Source organism: Pezoporus wallicus, unplaced genomic scaffold (genome assembly GCF_028554395.1).
Source record: "Pezoporus wallicus isolate ANWC-B61680 ecotype Strahan unplaced genomic scaffold, APGP_CSIRO_Pwel_v1 contig_8702, whole genome shotgun sequence".
Taxonomy (NCBI): Eukaryota; Metazoa; Chordata; class Aves; order Psittaciformes; family Psittacidae; genus Pezoporus; species Pezoporus wallicus.
The window spans coordinates 1,742,831-1,768,757 of NW_026636754.1; the positions used below are offsets into that span (position 1 = coordinate 1,742,831).

Here is a 25,927-nt window from a genome sequence, read left to right on the forward strand (position 1 = left end):
TCATTATCAAAGTAACTGCATTTCATCTTGATGCCACTTAAGGCCTGGAGAACCCCAAGGCAGGATTATGGTCAAAGCTCAGACAGGATGAAAGCACAGGAGTAAGGTCTTGCATCTATAGACCCATTTCCAAGTCAATGTGTTGATGGGGTGGCTCCTTCTAAGGAACAGTAATCTGTCTATGACCGATACCTAACTTTCTAACCTGGCTGAATAGCGAGGGATCAGACTGTGCACAAAAAGCTATAGCAAATACGTGGTACAGTGCTGAGAAGCTGCCACAGCTGCTTGTAAACCTGCTGAGGATTTTTTCACTGAAGACTTTTTGGCACCTTCGTAGTACTTCTTCCTTCTTTGGTCTAAAGTTAGAGCCCAGACTAGAAGGGGAGGAGGGAGGAAATCAACACACTTTGCTGGCAGTCACCAGAGTTGCCTTTTTTAATGTGAGGCAACTAAGAACTGGCTTCAGATATTCTTGGCTTCCTCTTGCCTTTTATAAACTATGAGATATGGTGGAATTCTGTCTCCAGCTTTGTGGCACAAAGGATTAATGCATTTGAAACAGTACATAAAGCTGTCAGGGTGCAGCGTAAGCTCATAACAGTTTGTGATGATTTACGGGCTCTCAGGTAGCTAGGGAACAGCTGGACTGAGACAACAGCAGAACTGTGTAGAGAGCTGGTTGCTGAGTGGCAAACTCCATGTCACTGATTAAATACTTTGTCTTTACAGGCCGGGTTTCCTTTTTCACCTCTGGATCTGAGAACCTTCATCGGGTGGAGAAGGTTCACTGGGGCACTCGCTATGCCATCACCATCTCCTTCACTTGCGACCCAGACCATGGCATTGGGGATCCAGTCTTGACGTAATCCCTCTGGGGATGGAACATGAGGTCAAATGGAATGAGAGAAGCCCTGCAAGAGGAGAGGAAAAAGGGACATTACATCTCTTGTAACCTCACGTTCAATTAGGTTTTCCCAGCTGCACTAGTATATTGTAATACACTTCGTTTTCACATGTCTGTTTTCATAGCTATGGCAAACTGTGCCTTAAAGATCATCTTGGATATGGTGCATTCTGGAGATGGTTTGTCTTCATTTCCTAAAGGCAAAGGCTACAAAGAAGAGCTCCAGAGTGGGCTCTTTAACTTATTTTTGAATTCTCCATTTTAAAGGGTAGAAAACAATCTTCTGGACCATGTCTTGACATGACTCCCATGCTGCTATTTAATTATTTAGTCTCTTCAGTTACTAAGGTGACTGTAGGAAGCTTGAGCCAAGTTAATAGAGCAAGAGGGGTGTTATTCTTTTGAATGTACCTTCTGCTGATGAATGTGTTCTCCTTAGCGTGGGCATTAGTGGGGGATACACCTGTGCTCTGGCTACTGGGACTTACTTGAACTGTTTTATTCCATTACTACAAATATTATTCTGCTGCAGACAGCGACTAATTAATACCAAGTCTGCAATACAGTTCTCTGGTTGGCCAGGAAGCCTCTTCCTTTTGGATTACAAATGCTTTGTGCTAGGGAATGTCACTGCGATAGATCCTTTTGATCAGTATTCCCAATGCATTGCAATTTTTTGGGGGTCTTAATGAAAATGATCAGTCTCCTGGTTGGAAGCTTGGTGTTGGGATTATTAAAAGCTCTTTAAGGACCAGGTAACCCTGTACACGAAATAACTGTTCAAAAGGAGAGCTGGGCAGAGGTAATCAGATTTGTGTGAGCATTCCTCATTACAGAATTGCAGGTAGGGCAGCAGGGCCTGGATGGGGCAGAGCTCAGAAATGAACGTTTTTGTGGCTTGCCATAAGCCTGTTCTGATCTCATTGGACTCAATCCTGTAAACCCTGCCTTGCTGCTTGGAAGGCTGGATAACAAAACCGTGTGAACCAGCAGGCTGTGGCATGGTGGGGCCTGAGGGAAGCTGGTGTCCACCTACCCCTTAAATTGATAGAGGCTCAAGCTGGAGCTTGATTGTAAACTATTTTGAATGCATGTATTCATTGGGCCTAAGTGTAATCTGAAGACCAAGCTGAAGGAAATTCAGGTTTTAGTTGTTGACACAATTACAGCTGTTGTGTTGTGAAATGCTGTGGTTTCTCTTGTCCAAAGCAATGTTTTATCCATTTCCGAAAGTCTCTCAGTAGCTCTTTTTTGACCTTCTCTTTTTCAGTTTAGTACAAAGACTTTTTCTGTTAACTAGGACCAGTAGCCTGTGGTTTTCCTTGAATAATAAATTACAAGGGCTTCGGGACGAGAGGATGATTGCATTGGAGTACAGATAAAGTAACAAAGAAATGGGTAATCTTGCGACCTACCTTGCTTTCCTATTACAAGCTAAGATCGTACAGCGCAGCACATTGATAAGTAAATGGTAGGAAAACCTAACTTTGTCTCAGTGGAGTTCTGAAGCAGAGCTGTTGATTGGTTTCATTAATAGTCTCTATCATTTCTGTGAAGCAACTTGAAAATCTGTGCTTTGGGTAACTTTTTTTATGCATACAGTTTTTTCTTTTTTAATCTACCTTTTCATGAAAATAGTAAATCTGGGGGGGATTACATTGAAGATCAATATAAGGAGGACTGATGATAGGACGCTTGGACTTGTTCTCCTGGGAGTGTTCTCATTTGGTACACCAGCAAGATTAGACTGCTGTAATTTCATTTCTTTGTTCTCAAACCTGAAAATGGCTTCCTTGTCTGTGCTGACGAGGAATAATTGTTAAAATAGCTGGATGATGGAAATAATAAAGTATGTTGGGTTCCATATCTAAATACTTGTCTCAAAGCCTGTTAAGTCCAAGAAATTTGCATAACACCCAAGTTGTAAGTCTTATGTAAAGGCAGACCAAGAGCACCAGCACCTGCTTTACTGAGTTAAAACTCAATTCCTAATGTTACCTTGAGATTTAGATGCAGGTAAGTACCTGAAAGCAGTGGAATATTCAGATTAAGGGACCTATGTGCATTTAGGTTGGGATTCTCCAGGTCTGATGTTCCAAGACTTCGCTGTGAATCCTGCTCTGCAACGCTGTCATAGAAATTGCTTGCCATGTGTTAGTTACTGCTGTCTGTCATGTGGGCTTTGGGTTGCACTGAATGAAAATGGCACTTCTGGAGCTGCCCTCCATAAACTACTGCTCCACAGCAATCATGTTAGACCATGGTGGAAATTTCAGCTAACCTCCTGGCTTGTCATCTTTTGAAGACCCTGTGTGTTGCAATATCTCTCAGACACAGTGCATCTCATGCTATGAATTGACTGACATTCAGAAATCAAATCACGTTAATATGTGTCTTTTGGAGTGTTTAAGCTTCAGTGATGTGTTCAATATGATGACTAAACCTGTCAGATATAATTTGTGGGAGAACTTGTGTGCTGTACCTGTGAAGAGAATTCTTCTTTTGAAAGAGGCATCAAAACTCAAGGTGCTGTATGTTTTAGTACCAACTGGGATTCTTTTGCACTTGAAGCTTCAATATCTGGTCTCCTAAAAGCAGTATCTAGCTCCATGAAGAAATTAAATAGCAAATGAGGAAGCACAGTGCAGTCAAAGCCTCCAGCAGGAAAACAGTAATTGCAGAAAGGCTGATGATCCTGGGGCAGAGTGGAATTTGCAGAATTTAATGATCAAACTTGGTTTAATTTACTGTAGTCCCCTTAAATACCCTGAGTAACTTTTGATTAAGGGTATCTCTTCTAAGTTCTTGACAGATAATTCTGCATTTGAAATACTTTCATTTCTGTGGCTCTCTGCCAGGTTCAGCCTGCCTGTGGCTACTGAGAAATGCCGTGCTCTGCTTCTTAGAACCCTGATTATGCTGATGTCAGGGTTTGTTCTGTTAAACCAGCGTAAATCTGATGCCAAGCTGCTGCAGACAGGTGCTCTTAATTAAACACACAGCAACAGCAGGATTTGCCTTGATGTTTCCCAGTTGCGTGAGAACCTTTGTAAAGAGGAAGTCAAGTCAGGAGTACGTGTTCAGAGGGAACTGGGGCAAAGTCCTGACGTTAAATGTACAGCCTTGTACCCGAAAGCATACTTGTTACAAGGATGTGGGAATGTTGATTTGTATTTTGAAAGAAAACTATTGGTGCTGAAAGGCAAAGCCTGCTTGAGAGACGTCGAAGGGTGAAATAGAAAGTACAGGAGCAAGCCAGACTTTGAATCCATACTAAGAGTGAAGCTTCCTGAGGACTTCTGAGATATGGTGGGACTTCTGAAACTCTCTTTCCATTCAAAGCTTTGGGGGAATATTGGGAACCTCTGTAAAATGAACAGGTATGTAATCAGATGAGGTCTGTAGTGTAAAGCAGCTTTCAGTCCTCAATAGGGTAGTCTTCAAGGCTGTAGCACATAATGATGTGCACTTTACAATAAAAGTATAGTGGAAATGACATTGATAATGACTATGCTGTCAAGAAAATCTGGTTTCGTTTCTGCTGTTGGAATTCTTAGCACATTTGAACTTCCTTATAGCTTTCCTTTCCCTGGTAAATAACGATGACTGGTTTTAATACAGAGTTCCTCCTTCTACTTCTAGATATCCTTACACAGTGTTCACATGTGATCTCTGATACACTCATGTGTAGCCTTGTGCAATATTTTTCTCTTGTCTAAATTCTAGGAATAAGCCCAGGAACTGCTGCTGGAGGCCAGGGCTCCTCGGAGGGGAAGGGAAATACAAGCAGGCACCCTCCTCCCTTCCCCTCCCCCAAGCAAAAAAGAAACCAATCCCAACTCCTGTCTCCTCATTGAGTCTCTTGTGTGGAAATCCAACGAAACATTCCAAGAGTAGCTGAAGAGTTACTTCTTTTCGGAGCTACAGATGGCTCTGGCATGCATGGAGTGGTTTAGCCTCGTTCAGAAAGGCGGTCTTCTTGGGAAATCAGGCTAGGACAGCTGTTGTAAAGTGCTGGGTAGTTCTCTGCTGAGTGCATGATGCTGCCTGTAAAATACCATGCAGAACTAGCGCATACTCTGCCTTATCTCTGTGTTTGAAAACCTTAGGAAGCTGAAAGCTAATTTTACATCTTGTTTGCTGAGACGGGCTGCTCAGCTCTTTCAATGATCATCAATTTATGCCTAAAGTATCTGCATAGGCATTTTTTAATCTTCCATGTGAGTGCTGGAGGCTTGTACTAAAGCTTTTAGGATGGACTGTCCAAACAAAATAACTGTCCTGTTTCCAAACTGCACATCTATCTTTCATTGTCCTTCATCACCCCTCAAACCACTTATTTAAGCACTCAATTCTGTCCCAGCACGTATAATCTTTACCTGTAGCATATATTGCATAGGGTATGTAAGCTCAGTGCATTATTTATTCACAGGCTGGCTGGAACGGAAAAGGAGAGAGCTTTTCCCTTTCACCCATGAAGTGTATTAATCTTTGAGAAGAATTTCTAACAGTGCTGGGACTGTCAAATGTTGATCAACTTTTGAGATTTTTCTTAGCATTCATTTTTTCCAAATATTCTTTATTTTGATCCTTTACAGGCATTGTCTGTATTTGAAATAACACCCTTTATTTCAGAGAGACTTCTTTCCATCTTGGCTGTTTCCTCATATAGCTGAAGTAACGACAAGGTAGGGATCAGTGCTGCCTGCCGTTGAGCATTCTTGTCTGTCATGATGACTTGTGCATGGTGAGCACTGAATTTTGAAACAGGTCCTATAGAAACTTCTTTTCCTTTTGTTCTTTGTCAGTGACTGTTTTGTAGTGATGGTGGAACTGCTCCTTTGTGAACCCTCATTGACTTTAATGGGATGCTGCATGGGCAGATCAGGCTGCATCACAACAAGAAATGCTTTGCTTGGTTAGTTCTTATTGTGCAATCAATAAAGCAGCCTGGAAGTACCATCTCTTTTGTTTTTGTAACCTCTAGATGCATCCAAACAAAGCAAAACCCTCAAAATACTTCGATTTACAGCTGGATAATCTTGAGGCTGTCCAAGCAATCTGGACGGATTGAATCTATGAGCTGCCAGGTCAGATATATTGTTAATAATGAACTTCACTGAGAACTTCACTGGAGACTTCAAGCTGATGACTCAGTGTAGATGTACTGAAGGAGTATGTACCTGAAACCATAGTGCCTCTTCTTGAAGGAAACAGTTTATTTGTAGGGAAAAGCTGAGATTTTTGGAGCATTCCTCTTACTTGCTTCGGGAAATTTCTTGGAATAGGCCTCCAGTGTTCAGAAAGTTCATTTTAGAAATTGATATCCTTCCCATTCTGCTGCTAACTCCACCACCACAAAAAGCCAACTAGGGTACTAAGGCATGATTTTTGTGGACAGACACCTTGAGAATTTGTCTCTTCCTTGTTCCTCAGTTTATACAATTACATTAAGCTGTATATGCAGGTGCCTGCACACTTTGCTGCTCACCCCACAGAAAAATACCTTAATGTTTCCTTTTGAGACTGTTTCTCAGTGCCTGCGTAAGGCCTCTGGGAGGATTAACCCCTCAGAGGTGACCTCCTCGGCGTCAGACTCGCCAGCCAGACCATAAAATCTGGGGGGAATAAACAACAGCAGTTCCTAATGGAGTCATTTTGCCTGTGTTGGCTCTGGATGCTGGTTTCTTCCATTCCCTCTAGCAGACAAATATCATGTCTGATTTATGCTACTGATTTACGTATGTTCTGGAAGTGCTCTCTGCATATTAGGGATTTAAATGATTCACTGAATAACCCCATAGAAAAAGGCCACATTTTGCCAGGTGATGCAAAACTTAAAAGCTGCTGTAAAACCAGACAAACTCTAAGCCCATTTAGTCCTTACACTTCTCAGCACAAAATAAGTGAGAAAAGTGATCTTGTACTTGCATTGTTTCTACTTCACTATGGCCGTTCTGTGGGCAAAAAAAAATTGTGTTTTTCTCATTTGTCCCTTTATTTTAAAGGGAGATAGGAATTAGTTAGGAATTCCTTTCCGCAGGGAGGAACATGATCAAAATGAACTGTCGTTTACTAGTATGAAAAAAGAAACACAAGACAAGTCAGTCAAGCAGAGGGGTAAGCTAAGTTTAAGATGGTGTTAGACAGCTGAAGGAGCCTTCTCCCACACTGAAGCATCTGCATCGACATGGAGCTGATGTTTTTCCCCCTCCTTGGTCTACTTTATTGTTTCCTTAGAAGGTCAGACACACAACTGGTAGCTGGGGGTTTTCAGGCAGCACAGCTCTTGCTGTTAAAACCCTTCAGAGACCTTTCAGTGGGACCTCTTCCTTGGTACCATTTAGTGTCCATATTCTGTTTGAATTAATGGTGAATGTTGAGTAGGCTGAAACAAGCCATGCTGCATCCATCCTTTTTAAAAATGGTAAATTAATCTTTCCATCTATCTTGTGTATCAGCTGGGCCTTTTCTAGGTGATAGTGTCCTCTGTGTATGACATCTGTCTGTTGTACCTTTTCTGGCACTAGGTGGACTCTAGTCCTGTAAATAAGAAACAATCTAAGAAGACTCAATCTGTAAATATACAGATCTATACAGAATTTTTTCCCTTGGAAAAAGAAAATAAGAGGGTTTGAAAAATTCAGACTTTCTTGAAGCGTAAAAAGAGCAAAGTTTCATTCATTTTGCAATCCTTTAGTTGAGGAGCAGGGGATGTGTACCTGCTCCTTGATACTCTCCATTGAGAATCTACTCAGCTTTTTCATGCTTGCACAGTCTCTGTACATCTAGTCCTCTCCCTGCTTTTTCCCTTTCTAGTTAGACACGTTTTTTGAGATCTTCATCCATTCAGACCACATGCAGGCAGGGAGAATCTCATTCCTCTGCCTCAGCACAGGCAGGAAATAAACGCATGTGGATTTCTCAGGAAGGCTGTTCTCATCTCGAAGCGTGCCCACCTGAAAGCACATGGCTCAGGAGGTGATGAAGGCACTCACTCATGTCACATTTATTAGTGCCAAGAGCCTTGAAGTCTTCCATCTTCACAGCTGACTGCCCACTGCCTTTGAGCCTTGGTATTTTCATCTCTACAGCTGGGACTTGATACCTCTTGACTTTGTTTTCTAAATGCTTTCAGCACCTCCAGTTGGCTTGTGAGTCACTGAATGCTGGTGTGCTGCAGAAATTATCACTTTCAATACAAGTTCAACACGTTTCCACTCTGTAGCTAAGATTTTTATCTAGGCTTAGGAGCAGGCCATTAAAACTCATCCTCTTCTAATCATTCTCCTTAAATTAAATACTTCAGCCATACGGCATGCACGGAAGGGCAGGAATCAAAAGCCTTTCCATAGGTGAACTGTACAAGGAGATACTTTTGAGATGTTTGGGTCTAAATTAATTACTCTGTCCTCTGGTCAGGCCAGCTTTGTGGGTTGCAGGATCCTGAGCAGGGCAGAGGCAAAGGGGTTTGAGAGTAGCTGTGCTGTTCACCTGACTCCGCTGGAGTGGGGAGTGTAATAGGACTGTAATTGTGTGGATGCTTATAACTCATATATTAAAGTTATAAAGATGGCAAGGGTCATGGGGAACAGTAATATCCTTTTATTAGGCTATTTGACTGAATTGAGCTTTAAAGCCTTGGTTTTAATTAATGGAGTAAGTGGCTCAATTACCTTAAATCTCATTGTCTGCCTCTCCCCTGCTCATCAGCTGAACAGGGTTATTGAACCTCACTTTTCTTTCCTTCTAGTTGTGGATGGACGTGCAGGGGACGGGTTGTGCAGCAGGGAAGAAGACTCAGCTTGGATATTAGCCTGCCTCCTGAGGCTGCAGTCACTCCTTCCTCTAAGACATCCGTGGCTATTTCCTAGGCACTGGTGAGGGCTCATTCCTGGTACGGAGGAGGCAAAGGTGGGAGCAGGACTAGGATACTGCAAAATGCTTTAGATGAATACGATTTTAGTTCTCTATTAGTGATGGCATGCTTGATGAATGCATTCTGAGTACTCCAGCCGCACCAGACTGGATCACTTAAGAGACAAGTATTTTCCAGTTGCGTTCCAGGCCTTCAAGGGGAGGACAGCATGTGTACATCTAAGTCAGCTTTATTCATGAAGCAAGCCAGTAGTTCAGATTTAGTGTCAGTGTGACAAGTAAATCTGCCTCTAAATTAGCTGCCTTGACACTGAGAAATACTATTTTGTTGGGAAGAATACAGGTGTGGAAATAATGCCTGACTTAATGAGCTTATCTAATCTCAGTCTGCTTCCGGAGTACTAGCCTGACAATACTGAAGGTAGTTCTTTTTAGGATAATAGCCAAGAATGCTTCCTAACCACATGAGGATTTACTATTTCTCAACAGCTGAAAAGCTGAAACTGATCTGAAATATGGAAACTTCATAAAACTGAGCATTTTGCAATATTGGTGTATTGTGACTAAAGCTGTGCTCTGCATTGGCCCAGGCTTAAATCAGCCCTCGGCATTTTTACGAGTGACTTAGATGAAAATTGCTATTCTCTGTATTTCTACAAAATAAGTTTTAGATTGTTATTATGGGATCTGAGTTAGCTGCAGACCTTTTCTAGTCTTAATCCTCCTTAGGGACTGCTCCTGTTCATGTCTGATCACGGGGAAAGGGTTCTGCCTGCCTGCAGGCATCTCCCATACCCTGAAGGAGCTCCCCAACAGCAGGGGTGTCAGCTCAGCTGCATGATCCATCCAGGAGACAGTTTCTCTAAACAGTGGAGATGGTGTTTATCCCTGGGCCAGGGCTCCCATCAATTTGTCCAGTTTATGCTGGGAGGAGGCAGTAAAACTGATGCTTACAAGAATTCTGACTGCACACACTCCTGTGCAGGAAGCCAAGAAAACCCTTGTGGCCCTTGGCTCTGCTCACGGTGGGTGGTAGAGACCACCCCAGGAGGAGGTTAAGGATATGGTAAGGGCTGGATGGTGTGATCAGGCTGTCAAGTCCAAAGTGCAGTCAGCAGCTGGGATGAGGAGGACACATCTGGAGACTCTAAGGAGGTGGTGGCATCAGGAACAACTCTATGGGGGAATGAGAAATAATACTTGGGCTTTTTTGTAGGGCTCAGCAAGACATTACAGGTGATGGGAAGGGCGAGACCTCCTGCTGCTGAAGAGGTGCTGAGAAGTAGCAAATGCTAAATCTGGGTAATGGTGAGTGCTGAACAGCAAGGTCTCACATCCCAAATGACACTTGATGGGGATTGATACCTTGCAGGTACATGTGGCGAGGAAAGGTAAAGCTACCTGATAGCCCAGTGACAACAGCAGAGTATGGGATCCCTTCACAAGAAGAGACTGAAATAGTTTTTTAGAGACATTTAACTTCCTATTGAGGGTTGAGATTAGTTTGCTGCAGCTTCATCACTGCCCTAGAAGTAAAAGTGGCCCCAAACACAGACATTAACCTTCCAGGACATCATGAGCTCCATTAATTTGGAGCAGTTTGGCAAAATATCCAAGGAAGGACCCAGTGGAGAGCAGTCAGTTAGTTATCATTCCTGATCATTTATACTGCCCATGTGAGAGTTACAAGGTTTGGATTCCATTGCGTTCAACAGTTTCCTAACCACAGCTAACTGCAGCAATGCTGTGGCTTCGTGCTGCTGCAAGGACCCTGTCAAGGCTGTCAGGTTTTAAAATCAACCTGCTTTGGCAGCTCTTCTGTTTTGCAGAGTTTGCTTACAAAAGCTGTTAAAAAATTATGTTCCTTTTTTGCAGCATTGACATGAAAAGCAGCATACAAGAAGTTCATGGGTGCCTTTGTAAAAGACTGGTGTGTCCCCAGACAGGAGAGATCTGGCTTATTCTAATATGCTGATATTATAATACTAATTCTTAATTCTAATGTCTTCCTAATAGAAAAAAATGTTTCCTTTGTTCTGAAGCATATTGTGGAGGATGAGCTTCAGCACAGATTCTTCCTCCTCTTTGTGTGTACCACAGGCAGGACTGCAGGAGCTGCTACCTCTTGGAGGCTCTGCACATTTTCACTGTGGAAGCCCAAAGGGGACAATTCTGTCAGCTGACACATGCTAGTGAACAGTTGTTTCAGCATGGGAGTCAACTGCAGGTGTTCAGAAAGGAGGGAAAAAAGGCAAAGCAAAGCCTTGAAACCCTTGCACAGCCAAATCCCATGGGCGTATCTGCAGAAGTAGTCACACCTGACTGATACTGGGCATGAAGAATATGATGTGTTGAATTAATCTACGGCAAAGGATGAAATCACTTTAAAAAGCCCAAAGGAAAATAATTATTTAAAATCTATTAGCTCATTGTTTAAAATGAAGTTGTACTCAGCTTGAGTCAAATGATACCTCCCATTTGAGTCTTTCCCTCAAAACTCTCCCCAGAAGTGCTCGAACAAAATGCCTTCCGTTACAAGCCTGACTGGATTCACATGCAGATACTGGACGTTCTTGATGCACCAGTGAAGATGTGACTATAAGCTGTAAATGTTTTTTGTCCTGAGCACCGCCTTGCAGACTCCCCAGAGCCTCCGGGAGTTAGTCCAGGCTCCAGAAAGCATCCTCTGGGTGATAAACTTGCTTCCCAAGCCTTAAATGATCACAAACCTCAAACAGAAGAAGCATGTGCCCAGCAACTCTGTTAGATCAGAGCAACAGAGAAATGACCAGGGCTCAGAAGCTTTCCTCCTGCTGACGCTTCCTGGGCTCTATTAAATGCTCATACTTTGCTATTCTGTCTGTAATGGCATTTTTTGAATCAGATGAGAATTTGGTCCCCAAAGTGCCTGAGCACTTACAGGGAAGTTGGTTTTAATTAAACATCTCGCTGGAGATTGGTGGCAGCTTCAGAGTGATCTTAATGCCTATGAAGCCAATTGTGGGAGGGTCAGAGCTATTGGGGAATAAGGACCAAACCCATGACAGCACAAGGTGAAGAGCGAGTGCCATCTTGATGTCTGAAGTCCAAGAGTAAAGAGAAAGCAATTCCTGCTTCCCAGGCAGTGTGGGTAAGCAGAGGCTTTCAAATCCAGGAAAGGAGAGCACTGTTTTGGAAGGCTAAATTTAGCAGTGATTAAAGGAGCTCTTAATTAACCAAATACTCCCTGCCTTCCCAAATGATTCAATAACTGAACAATTACAATGAGCTCAGCAAGTAATTACCATCCATTGTAGGCTTTGCCCTTGCCAACTGCAGCCTCAGAAACCACCAGCTGTTCATGTGCTGGGAAATGAAGTCCATGAAGTGTGAGGCAAGTAACTGAAAACTGAACAGGAAAAAACCCCACAGCTTCAGAGGCAGGGTAAGGAAAACTGCTCCCTCGTGCTGAGCCATTAAGTGTGTAGTGCCTTCCCTGCTGAAGATCCATCATAAAAACTGTTAGTGTGGATTGAAGTACTGTTTTCATGGGTGCTCTGGCAAAAGATACAAAGGTTCCTGATGGTTATTCTGCTTCACAAGGCTTTACAAAGCCTGCCTGGGGGCTAATGCATATCTCTGAAGAGGGAAGCTGCTGCCTTACTCACTGACCAGAAAGGAGAAAACTGAAGGTAGAGCCCAAATGCTCTGAGAACACAAGTCTTAAAGGTATTTCTAGCTGCAGTGGGGTAAAAGTTGTTGGGTTGTGAATTCAGCCATTTACTGGTCTGAATGGTATTTTAAACAAGAACAAGCTCAAGTGCATTGAAGTTTTTCACCCAAGATTTTAACAACAGGTTTGAAGTTGTCATTTCACAAGTGCTACTTTTCAGGGCCTGTACCTGTATTGGTTTATTTGCCTGGGGTGGATAGTGAAGCTGATGGGACAAGAAATAATTATTTTTTGCTTGATTGGAAAAATGGCTTAATCCTTTAAACCCACAAGACTGCAAAACCAGATGTACCAACCTAAATGAGGGGACAGAGGAGGCTGAGGCTGGAGCAACAGTAAAGCTTGTCAAATTATTCTCCTAGCTATGCAAACATAACTTCTGTAATGTAGTTGAAGGATTTGCTTATAGCAATCACGCTTGCAGAAGCACACCTGATTGCTGATTAGGTTCTGGAAATCAATAGGGACTTTTGCCTTCCTTGCAGACAGCCTGAAATGAGAGATTTGAAATTAAAGAGGTAGGAAATTTCCCCAATGCCCTGCAACTCTCAGTGGAGTATTAAGAGTCTGACAGGTGGTAGTTTTAGCTATGGAGCAAATTGAGGGTGGAAGCAGAGTCCCTGGGGGAGGCTGCAACTTGTTGCTGAGAAGGAAATGTAACTCAAAGGACAGAACATGCAAAGACAGAACAAGAAATCATGAGATTAAAGTAAGAACACCAAAGATAAAAACATGCTAAAACCAACCACGTTTCTACTGCACAATTAACCTAAATGGTCACATTTGATCCATTATCTTTCTGTTAAACATCTCTTCAGTGTGGGCAGGAGAGTCTGTCTATGGCAGGCAATGGGAATGCACACTGTTAAGGCAGGTCCTGGAATGAAGTCTGTAATTATACATAGACCCTCCACAGACTGAGCCTGAATGGCACACAGCTCCAAGATAAACGTTTACTGAAGAATGTGTTAGAAGATAAAAATGCCTGTTAAGATGCTGCTTTGAGATCTAAGCTAATGTGCTCTTGCCAATGAGTTTCTCTGTTTCTTTCTGTGTCCATCAGAAGGGCAGAGACCCTCTGCTCCTGATTGCTCCATGCTGCCTCTCTAATTCCTCACTCTGCATCATGAGAGCTTAGTGCTTGTAGTGGAGTTCAGAGCCTCCCACACTGGGTTTGCTTGTGAGCACAACGAATAGGGCAAGAAGGGAGGAGGACTGCAAGGAATTTAAGCTGGGAGTTGGCTGCACTTTGAACAGGGCACCTGGTTGTCACATCAGCTGCTGGTTCTGCACCAGGGTCATGCCGGGAGGTGAGATTTCAACACACTGCTAAGTTCCTGCCACTGCCTGCTCTGGAGCCCCCTTGGGTGCCTATCTCATCCCTGTCCTATTTTCATGCCAGGTGTAAAGCCTTATTACCAGAGGCAGCATGATGGCAATGTAGTATTGCCATCCTGAGCCTCCTCTCAGCATAAAGCAATTTCTCAGTGCTCTCATTAAGATTAATGAATAATTCAGTACGACACATTAACTGTTTGCCTTTTGCATTTTGAGGCAGGGCACTTCTCAAAGCCCTTCTCCCCACACCCGAGGCCTGTCTCCCATGTTCCCTGCTGGGACTGTGAACATGAGGCATAGAGTTGGGAGGACACAGTTTCCCAAAGCTGTGAAGTTACAGTTTTAGTTTTTTCTTGTCTTTATTGGACTAAACCCAAGACTTCTTACAGGTTTGAGGGTTGTTTTTTCTTCTGAGTAACAGAGATAGATACTGAATACCCAGAACACGCAGTGCCTCTTACAGAAAACATTTACTTTATATGGATGGAGGTAAAAGATCAAATGATGCTCCAGCAATGTCCCCAATCCCTCCGCTATAGTCGCCCCCATTTAAACCAGACCTGCAAGGAGTTTTCCCCCTACCACTGGGCACTGCACACTGTAGGGTTTCACTTTCTCATCCTGCTTAGAAGAAGCTGTTGCAAAGGTCGAGGAGACGCTTTGAAGTTTGAGACGTGTTTGCCATAATAGACTTGCCTTTGTATTAAACCAAACAAACAAATGAAAACAGCCAGGCAAAGTTAGGGGGTTGCTATTTCCTCTGCTTCTGTTGTTGAGAATTACTCGTGCTGTGCCTCAGGCGGAGGTTCCTCGACAGATTTAATCATTCTAAAAAGATGCCAACAACAAAATGTCAGGGAAGCTCTGCTGTGTTCAGCAATCACTGATGAGCGTTGGGATAATTCTTTCTGTTCAGCCTCCTCTGCACCACAATCCTGCTGGTAGTACCCAACCCATAATATGGGGAAGAAGAGGCCCCCAGGAGGTAAAGAAGAAAGATTTTGCTTTCTTACTGTATCTCCTGATATCATTTTCTTGCTTGAGGAGGGGCTTTAGAGAGGGTATGGATGCATTAAAATGATGCTTTTATCAGGAGGTTCATTTCAGCTGTGTTCCCAGTGAAGCCAGCTGAGCACAGCTGCCACTGCTGTGGGGTAAGTGATTATCTTTGCCATTAATTAGAAACCAGCCAACTACCATTAATGAAAAATGGAGAAGTTCTTGTACACCCACGTTTTTTCTGTTTGACCACTAATAGCTAACCTGAACCCTAAGTTATCCCTACAGGTAGGCCTTTCTCCTTCTATGCCTTTAGCACCTCTCATCCAAAGATCTCAGACCGTTTCACACACATCAGTGATATTTTAAAACTCTTGTGCTTGTGATGGAAATGGTGATGCTGTTTTCTAGGCACTCAGTGAACAGTGACACAGGAATAAACGAGTTCTCCAAGGTCACAGTGTAAGTTAAGTGGTGATTTTCTACGAGAAGCCAGGACTTCTGGCCTCTCCTGGTTTAAACTAATCTCTCTTCAGCTCTGATGGTGAGTGCTATCTCAATAGGCATCTCCAGCATCAACTCCCTTAGAAATTTCTGGATTTTATTAGCTCTCTTGCTCTTAGCCTGCCTGGGTTACTTATCAACAGTACTAGTGCTCTGGGGATGGATGGCCTCTAAATCCCCACCAACAGAGGATGTGAAGAGAGAGATAAATATATACACTTGAATGGGATCAGATAACTGCTGCTACTGCGAGGCATGATACAGGCAAGTGCTGTGGACTCCTGTGTACTCCTGCTACTGCTCCTTAATCTGAACATTGTCCAGAGTCAGAAAGGTGCTTTCAGAATGCGGGGATTAGAGGTAACTAGGGCTCCAGCTGATTTTAGAGTAATGCCATTCCCATTTCCCCTTCTACGGCATTAAGTGAAAGAAAATAACAAATCTGTTACAAAGAAAAAGCAGAAACTCCATTTAACTCTAGGGTTACAGGGATAGTTGGGAGCTGCCAGCCCATGCTCCCTGAAGGGAGGATTCTGCAGGACTCAGCACCACTGCCCACTGCTATGCACAGCTTGTCTGGTGGGACCTGCATGTCCCTGGAGGTTTAGGTGTCCTCCCTCTACAAGTGTCTTCGAGAGTGTCGCTGTCTCTCCCCCTTTTACCATTACTTCATTACAGTTAATTTAATGCCTTCATTCTTCTGGATTTTAAATCCAGTGGAGCCTAAGAAGCCATTGCTATGTAGTGCCTTTTCCTGGGAGGATGCTTGCAAGAGCCAGTGCTGTGCTTCTCAAATGTCAAGCTGATATTTAAAAACATAAAAGGCATAGAATTGGTGTGAATTTGATGGATGTCCCTGGTGAGGTTTGCAGGGGTGCATATATGAAGTGGTAACTGTCTCCAAACGGCTGTGTTTATAGACACACCACATTTAGCCTTAGGAATCTCCCTTGCTTTGTTTGGATGAAATCATGTTTGGCTTCAGCTAAGAATTCAGGAGCCGAATTCAAGATCCTAAGGGGAATGCACAAGGAAAGGCTAATGACAACGCAGAGACACACTGGCCTAAACAAGCTGAAACAAACTGAGCAGATTTTACTTCTCCAGCATTAACACCACTCTGGGTTTAGAATTGTATCCTCTGCCAAGCACTGTTATAGGCTGTTATTGCTGGATGTTTGATTTTGCACAAGCTTATTTATTACTTTCCCTCCAGTTACCTTGATGGAGGGGTTGGGGTGGGACCTTCTGCAAGTTCAGCCTTCTCTAGTAATTTCAACAAATGCTTCCTAACTCCTCACCTTGTTTCTCACTGCAGAAGCATTCCTAGTGGTTAAAAAAAAAAGTTTCATTTAAATTAGAAATTGAGAGAACCAGAAAAACAGAGCCCAAATGCCAGGAGGATTCTTTGGGATTTTTCCCCCCCTTTCCTCTTTTAATTGTCTTGGATGGGGAAAAAAGGGAAAATGTTACAGCAGGGTTTTTTCTGCTTTGGTATATCCCATTGGGGAACCTGTTTTGAGGGGGACAAGACAGCTCTAGCTGGGACCACAGATCACAAAGCTGAGTTCTGACTATTCAGAACCTGCTGAGATGACGTTCGTCTCCCCCAAAGGTTATAAACCTCACACTAGAAACTCGGTGTGGGCAGAAAGCTGGATTGTTGAGCAGAAATATTTACATTTGGAAAAAGCCCTTAAATGTATGTCCCTTTCTTTAATATACCTCAGTCACTTCTTTCAGTGTTAGGTCTCTGACAGAACCTTGTGGCATCCTAAAGGTTTGGCTGAGCGAGCTGGCAGTGAGCTCCTCCATCAGCTCTCACAAAACCCAGCCTGGGCTATCCACCCCCCCCAGTACTTTGCTACCGACTGGCACATCCTTTCTGCCTGGTGTGTTTTAGATACATTCCCAAACAAGGGCAAAAAAGCTTGTATAATGATAATAGCAATAATTTTAAAGGCTACTTATATCCTGTGAAGCTGCAGCTATGATTTTGAAGATAAAGCAATATATTTCTTATAAGCCACAGCAATTAACTCCGTGTCTCTCCTATTCCCTAGAAAAACTTGAAACTAACAGCAACAACCAATATTATAAGGCATAAACCCCTGCAGCTAGGTTAAGCTGTATTTAGTCACCAGCTCTGGGTGTTTCTGTGGGTGCTGGCAGTGTGGATGCTGTGCAAAATGACAGGAATAAAGTTAGTCTGGATTCAGCATGGAAAGAAAACGTGGGAGAGGGAAGTTAGCACTTGGGAGTGAGCTTTCTCTTCAAAACAGGCTTTTGCTTTTCAGATGTTGTAGTAATGTTATACTTCAAAGATATTAAGTGCTATTCTATAGTTAGGTTGTGCCCTGACGGTGTGGAACCCCTATGTTACAAAACCTAAAATAGAAAGCCAGTTTTCTTCCCCAGACCTCAGGATGGAAGATTGCTGCTGCCACCAGAGGGACTCAGGAATACAACGGTAGGAGCCGAGCATCCCCGAACCAGCCAAAATTCCCAGCAAAGACATCTGACCTTTTGGGGCTGTCTTGAGGACTTCTCAGGTGCTGTGTTATCTGCTCCCATGACGGGGGTAAGAGGTTTACGCACTTTCTCCTCTCATCATGCTAATGGAGTAGATTATGAATTTAGTCATCCTGCCTGTTCTCCTTGGTTAATGCAATTGGGCAGCAAGACGTGAGTTATGTAGTGCACAAGGTACAAAACACTCCTAAAATCACCCCTTTTTCACTGGCTTCCCTGGTATTCAATCACACATCAAAAATGGCGGTTGGAATAGGAGTTAGAATATTAAGGATGTGCTTGCACTCGTGCTTATATTGTAATGTGGGGCTTTCGAGCATTTGTTGCAAATTTGGTTTAAAAAAGTGGGGAGAAAGATGGTTAAAAAATGGTGTGGCTTAAGGTGAAGTCTGCAAAAATTCAGTCAGGTTTAAATGGATTCTCCTGTGTCTGGTGAAAACAACCATTCACGCTTGTCCCACAAAGGACTGGTGTTCTCTTTTCAAGTGAAAGAGGAAAAATTGCCACTGCTGCAGCAGATACTACCTTAGGTTAAAGGACGCAAAGAGCACTCAGGATGAAACTGCATTTCTTTCACAGTCTGAGTTGCCTTCTTCTCTTTTCTTAATCATAAACCCCTCAACCCTCAGGGGTGCTGGAAAAGATTATCTAGTGATTAAACTAATTTCTTTCTTGTAAAGCACATGTGGAGTTTTGAAGTTACAAGCTCTGGCCCAACAAGAACAATGCTGTTGCCTTGCCTAAAATTACCATTTCTTTGCGGAATCCTTCAGCAAAGTATCATATATAGTAAGTTTTATAAAAGCATTATGAACCACAGGATTACAGTGATTTGGGTATGATAAATGATCCTAGGGTACATACAGCTTGAATTCTTGGAATGTAGAAGAACAGAACCATAGGGTAGTTTGGGTTGGAAGGGACCTTAAAGCTCAGCTACTTCCACCCTCCTGCCATTGGCAGGGACACCTTCCACTAGACCAGGTAACAGCCAAAGTAACATTATTTACAACGAAATCCACACATTTTGCTCAGTTACAGCCTGACAGATTTTCCTGTTGTTACTTCAGCCTCCTGGCCTGGGATGCTTTGGATTTACCGTAAGTGACAAGACATAGGGAGTATGCGAAGTCCCATCTGGTTGTGTGTCTATCTCAATCTGCATACACTTCTGTGGCCTCTGTGGTTGAGGAGACAAGACGTGGTTTTAGTCTTATTATTTTGGGAGTTTATTTATCCTTTTTAGAGTTGGGGACAGGTAAAACCTCTCCCTCACATAGGAAATAGCCTGAGCTGCTTTACAGCAGTTTTGCATGGCCTGCACACAAGGAGATATGCTTATGAATACTGAATCCTACCAAACCAACACCCTCCCCAAAATACTCTGGGTGAGCAGCGAGCAATGCTACCCATTACAGGTGACTGGAGAGGACTCTGTGCTGTAGAAAGCCTGCAGCAGTCCCCTTCCAAAGCCACCTAATTTGTTTGATTTAAATTGATTTGGGTTTGTTGCTAAAGGAAGACACAAAGTCTGTGTCCTCATCTCCAAAACATGAGCACACCAAGAAGAGTCAAGGCCCAATTACAGACAACAGGAGCTCAGTTAAAACATCTGCTCCTGCAGGATATTTATGGAGTGGGTCAAACCTACTGACTTTTGGCAGTTTAACTGGTCTGATGGGACAATAAGAGGGATGTTGTTTATGTAATTCTTATTTTAAATTGAGCTCTGATCCCCGGGAGTATGAGTGGCTCCTGAGGAGTCATGTTTGCGAAGGTCTGCACTGTGACATTCTCCACAGGCTGCTGAAGAGCCATCATTCATTACACACAAAAGCATCTTCTGCTTGCTGGCCAGTTAAACAGGCTCTCCTCTGCCCAGCCTCTTTGGGGGCTTGTCAGATTTACTGGTTCTCTCACCATAGTAACCCTGTAGGATAGGAGAGAGGACCAGTGCTGAGACAGGACTAGGATGCAGCACATACTGGCTGAAAAACCTTATGAGTGACAAATACCTAACATTTTGCCTTTCATCTGGATGCTTCTCCATCAACCCTTTGATGTTTAATGCTCTGATGATGTGGCATGGAAAGCACATCCCATACACACTGTGATGGTGAGCAGGGTAGCAGAATCACTTCTGGGGGCTGATGTCTTGGGAAGCATACCCCGAATCAAATCCTTCTGTTTGTTTATACACAACTTAGGTTACAAGTATAGATCTCACCTACTCTGCGTTTTCATGCCTTTTTTCACGACTTGTTTTCTGCTTCCTCTTCTTACTAATAACTATGTTTTTTATTAAAGCAGAAAGCGTATTCCCTAATACTCTTTTTGATACATATACAGCTCTTTCATCATTTGCTACCCCTTCCATACCTGTTAACAGATACCTGATATGCCTTGCAACTATTTCATGTATGGCCTTGTAACACTGTGGTGGCTATGTGGGCTTCCAAGGACCTTTCAGGGGCCTTGGCCTGAGCAATGGAACTCAAGACAAATCAGCACTGTGTCAGGGCAGGATGCACATCAGGGTGGGTTTTTCTTCCTATAGCCATAAGGAAATACAATTTTCTCTCTCAGACGTGGCAAATGGCATGTGCGATCTGGAAGGGCTGCAGCCAGGATGTCTGTCCAGCCTCACCAGCATGCTTCCCAAGAGCAGGATGGCACAGCACACCTCACAGATGACGCATGTGCTCCAACCTTCCCACGCCACCTTTTGAGTTAAGCCTTATCTTTGTTATTCTTATATGGGAGTGACTTCCAGCCTCAGAAATGGGAAGCAAAGGAAAAGTAACAATGACTTCAGAATTCAGAATTAAAAAATGAATTAGTTCCTGAGAAGTTGTTCCTAAAAACTGCTGAAGCCTGAGTTCCCTGCCAATTCCCACCATGAACTGTGTGTTAGTCCCCGTCTTTCACATAAGGAAATGGGCTCCGTTAGGCCTATTTATTCTTCCCAGTTTGTTAGTCCACACAATGCTGGAACATGACAAAGCAGTCACCAGTGTTTCAAAGACAGTCCCATGATCACAAGTAATAAAAGCAAGGTGAGTTACTTATTCCCCTCTCCCCAAAACACACCCAAACATCTGCGTCTAGAAGAAGAATGCCTGACTCCTGGCACAGGAACGTGTGTCCCTGGTCTTCATCCAACATGTGCCCTGAAGGCTTTATTTTTCTGCTGTTAGTTGAGTGCATAAAATCCAGCATGTTGCTGGGCTGTGTTCTCTGCTCCCAATCCCAGGCTGTGCAGTTGGCACTTTGTGTCTCTGCTTTAGCACAAACATATCCTGAAGTTTGGTGTGTGACACAAGAAGATCACCCAAGGACACGGGAACACATTAATACTGCAGAGCTGGAATGGGACTCTCTAAAGCACACAGGGGTTGGAGTAAGCCATAAGAAAGTGGAAATGACTGTTCCTTAGGCAATTGCCAGTAGTCCCTGGGTATCAGTAGCTGCCAACAATAGTTTATGCAACTCATATCGTGCTTCACCTACCTCCAGAGCCTGTCCCTGGACATGAAATAGGAATACTGAACACAACTTCATCCTTAACGTGCATGAGCTCTAGAGAGAACAGCTTTGAACAGCAGCCTCTCCCCGGGTAAATATACCACCCAGCCTGGGGGAAGAGCCCATGCAAGGGGAAACCTGATGATGGTCCTGTTTTTGATCAGCCTTTATTTTATCAACTGAGGGTTTACAATTGTTTAGATGCTTACAGGCATCTCCAGTATCTGGTGAGGATTTTCTATGGGGAGAAAATGAGCAGAATACACTGAGGCAAAATGTTTCTGATCAAATGTCATGAATAAATTTATCCCTTTTATGATGACTCCCATGATACAGGATTCAGCCAATTTTCTTTGAGCCTCAGGTCTTTGAGTGATAGGATTATAAGACATTTTTCTTTCTTTTCAAGGCAAATTTTCAGTTTTTCAAGCCCTGTTGTACTGTTAAGAAAGGGACCAACTTAAAGAAAATCAGTGGCAAATTCAAATCACCTTAGGCAGAAACCCTAAAAAAAGTACAAGGCTTTTTTTTTTCTTTTAATGTAATCCTGTGGTTTCTGAGAGCTTACCTTGTGGGTTTTGAATGCTTGGAGTTTGAAGTAGTGCTGCAATGAGTTTTAAAATAGAGACTTTAAGCTTGATGAAACTGTAGTGCAGTATAAAGTAATAGGAAAAGGAGCTTAAAGGTCTCTTTACACACTCAAAAAAGAGATAATGGCAATAGATAGGGCAAATCCAAGGCTTGCAGCTAAATTAAGCAATACCATGACAATTTCAGACCTTTGCAGATCTGACCCAGCTGTAGCTCAAAGACAGCACTGAGAAGCCACGCAAGAGGAAGGGTGTGCAGAGCTGGAGTTGGGCAAAACTCAGCAAAGAGTGGAAAGAGTTTGTGATAGAACCCAACAAGGTATCCACCTCATCTTCTGCACCCAAAACCAAAGTCCTGGGTGGTTGCTGGCTCCCGACAGGACCCCCCTTACAGCCCTAAGTCAGATGGAAATTTGGATGCATCTCATAGTACTTGGGTTCACACAACTTCTTGCACCTAACTGAAGTGACTGCCAGAAATGAAGTTTTAGGACCCTTCAGGACTAAGGGGTCCCAAAGCCCTACCTTGGCCAGACGCTCTGCTGGTCCTGGTGTCTCTGAAGCACCTTCTCTTCCTCACTTGTCCTTCAGTGTTGCCATGCCCATGGCCTCCGAGCTGTAGTCGTACTGGTTGCTGGAGGACATGGACCGTCCCCAGGAGCACTGCAGGTTGGAGCCCCTTTTGCGGAAGGAGGATGTGAACCTGTAGAAGTTGCGGTGCCTGTTGCGCAGGTACTCCCGGTAGTTTTTGGTGAGCAGGGTGTAGAGGAAGGGGTTGATGCAGCTGTTGCTGTAGGTCAGGCAGGTCACCAGGTAATTAATGCACTTTTGGGTTTGGGTGGTGAGCTGGAGGGAGCTGCTGTAGAGTCGCACCAGTTGCCAGATCCAAAATGGCAGGAAACAGGCCCAGAAGACCAGCACGATGCTGAAAATCATGATGAGGACCTTCTGTCGGGGGGATCTCTTGCTCTTCTCTTTGTGGGGAGGGTTCTTCTGGGACTCTAGGTAGGTCCTGGCCAGGCGCGTGTAGAGGAATCCAATGATGATTCCTGGGGCCATGATGCTAGTGCTGAAGAGCACTGTCAGGTAGGTCCTGTAGGCGTCCACGCTCCAGGTAGGTGCACACATCCTCTTCACCTTGCCCTCTGCCTTTCCCCCCTCGGTCAGGGTGACCATCAGCATCATGGGCAGAGTAAGGAGCAGTGAGACCGACCAGACAGCCCCTGCTGTGACCTTCCGGTAGCCCCGTGACCTCTTCAGTGTGTCCAGGGGCCGGGTGACGGCCAGGTAGCGCTCGGTGCACATCAGAGTCAGGGTGAAGATGCTGGCGTGCATGGTGAGCAGGTCCAGGCTGAGCAGGATGCGGCACCCCAGGTCCCCGAAGTACCAGTCCTGAGCCAGGTAGGTACAGACGATGAAGGGGATAGTGGAGAGGTAGAGCAGGTCGGCCAGGGCCAGGCTGACGATGGAGCTGTACATGGGGGCGGCGCAGCGCGCCGAGTGGCACATCACCACCAGCGTGTACACGTTGCCCGCCACGCCGGCCACGTACATCACCGACAGCACCGTCCCGAAGGCCGAGGGGATGAGCAGGGGGCCGCTCCCGGGGCCGCCGCCGCCCGCCGAGGAGTTGCCCCCCGCCGCCGCCGTCCCGTTGGGCTCCATGGGCGGCGGCGGCGGCCCCGTCAGCCTCGCACCAGCCCCAGAGCTCCCAGCCCCGGCGGCGGCCGCTCCGCCCCCCGCGGGAGGTAGGGCGGTACCGGGCTGCCCCACGGGGAAGGGCCGCCCCCCGCCCCGCCGGGGCTCCTGCAGCGCGGAGCGCAGCGGGCAGGTGCTGTCCGGGGACAGCGCGGAGGGTGCGGAGCGAGCGGGGACCGCCGCCGATCCACCCTCAGCCCCGGTGGGGAGCCGGCGCTGGGGGCACACCGGGAGCGCCCCGTTCTCCCGGGTGTCTCTCAAAAGCCGCCCGGCAGATGCAGGCTGCGGGAGCTTCCTCGAAAGTTTTCCCGGCCGCTCTGCTATAATTCGGCTGTTCCCTGCCGGGTTTACGGCGCTGGCGACAGGACCCGCGGCTCCGCTTCAAGTCATCAGTCAGAAATCTCTGTGGCCAACAGGCAGAGCCAGTGTGCCCCTGGGTTTCTCGGGCAAGACAGCACACATTGTGTCAAACACAACCGGGGATACAGCGAGCCGGAGAAGGATGCAAAACCGGGGCTGAAAGAGACGCGCTTTTTCTTTTATTTTCGTGGAAATAGCTCTTCTCTTGAATTTTACCTTGAAAAGGGTGGCGATGTTCTAGCGAGATTTACATTTGAGCTTTAGTGACAGCTGATTCGCCTGGAGAGGGGGAAGTTCAGAGTGTGATGAATGAGGTTCCTACAGAGACAGCTTTTCCAGTTAGGTGGGAAATTTGGGGGCAGTTGCAAAATCAATGAGCACCTTATATTTCAATCTTATTTCAGAGAAAGCAGAGATTAAGGCAGCCCATAGTCAAAGGACAGAGTGCTGAATTTCCCCAGCTCCTATTGATTTCCAATAGGAATTAACTGGCTTTTCCACCTTCAAACATTTCTGCTTAAACCAGAGTGCTAAAACGACTGCGATGTGTTTATTTGCTTGTTTTAATCCCTCCTCAAAGTGCTTTTGTGCAAACTGTCATCTAATTCTCTGTAGCATGTTACAAAGTGCTGAAACTTTTGTTGGCTCACAGGAGCAGGATCCAGCCCTATAAAGGTATTGTATTGGATACTGGGCTGTAATTTGCCATAACTTTAACAGGCACACATGTGTAACTCTGCTTTCCTTCCGTGTCTCTTCCAAATACTGAAGGCTAGATTTATTTCAGTGGCTGGCTCAAGCATACTGTGAATGCTGGGGAGGGAGAAGAAGCTAAATTGAATTATTGTCAGGCAGGGATCTGCTTTATCAGATTCAGCACTGACAAAGTTTAGATGCAGGCGCTGAGCTGGAAATGTTTTTCAGCTGGCAGCCCCGCATTCCTTCACAGCAGCTGGACCAAGCAGCTGGGAATGCAGGCGGATACTTTACCAGGGCCAAATCCTGCCTGCATGGCAGTCAAGGGGATTGACTGCCACAGACTTCGAGTGAGATCCGGGCTTGGCATAAGTAGCTCATCTCTGAGAACTGGGTTGCACGCAACTTTTGCAGTCCTGTCTCCTTTTTGTTTTGAACTTGTTCTCTGTGCTGCTTTGTTTTCTGTCATCATTTACCAGCCAGGACAGAGGGCAAAAGAGAGCAGAATAAGTAAATTTGTTGTTTGTCATGGTACCTGCTTTGTTTTGGGTGATTACACGACTTGATAGAGATAAGCAGTGTGATAGTTCTGAACAGAGAATGACTTAATTTGTTTAGTGAATACCTAATTTCAACTTCCCTTCCTTCCTTCCAGCAGAAGAGCTTTTAAATGGGCAACTGTTAGCATTAGTGAGTCCACAAGACACTTGTTTTCTTAAGCATGTAGGACACGTATCCATGGGAACTTACTCCTATTAAACTCTTAAAAGATAGTTTGCTGCCTGGAGTCGTTTTACAGCAGAGCAAAGACTGTTCTCTGAGCAAGAAACACTTCTCCCCTCCAATGCTCTGCTCTTGCCATGCACGGAGCCTCTTCCATACACCCGCAAGAACTGACATAGCACTTGGTGCCTGGTGGAATTTGGCCTGGAGCTTATGACAGCCAAGATCAATCAGAATTAGAAAGGAGGAGATGCAGGAGTCCAGAATACTGATGTTTCCCATTTGTCTGTGTACACAAGATACACATTTTTCAGTAGTGTGGGTGAAAGCTTCCAGAAGAAGTGGTGAATTTTCCATTTCTCCAGATGTCTAAGTAAAAGCTGAAAGTGCCTTTTTGGAAGATGTATTTTAATCAAATAGAAATATGGAGCTCACTGCAGAATTACTGTCAGAATAAGACCTCAG

General features: G+C 44.6%; 2 protein-coding genes across 2 annotated transcripts in view; one reads left to right on the forward strand and one right to left on the reverse strand.

The window, feature by feature from the left end:
• The window catches only part of OGFOD3 (2-oxoglutarate and iron dependent oxygenase domain containing 3), a 38,488-nt gene extending 37,619 nt beyond the window's left edge, over positions 1–869 (forward strand). Inside the window, exon 9 of the mRNA XM_057401426.1 lies at positions 733–869. Coding sequence (XP_057257409.1) covers positions 733–869 — 137 coding nt within the window. The remainder of the gene's footprint in view (positions 1–732) is intronic.
• LOC130595051 (urotensin-2 receptor-like) lies at positions 790–23,669 on the reverse strand. Its single transcript, XM_057401412.1, has 2 exons — positions 22,511–23,669; positions 790–914 (listed from the first exon to the last, which is right to left on the reverse strand). Exon 1 carries the CDS (start codon positions 23,648–23,650, stop codon positions 22,562–22,564), a length of 1,089 nt encoding a protein of 362 aa, XP_057257395.1. The 5' UTR covers positions 23,651–23,669; the 3' UTR covers positions 790–914; positions 22,511–22,561.
• Between the last annotated feature and the right edge of the window lie 2,258 nt (positions 23,670–25,927).

Coding starts and splice junctions, on each gene's coding strand:
- LOC130595051 (XM_057401412.1), bottom strand. CDS start 23,650: ATGGAGCCCAACGGGACGGCGGCGGCGGGGGGCAACTCCTCGGCGGGC.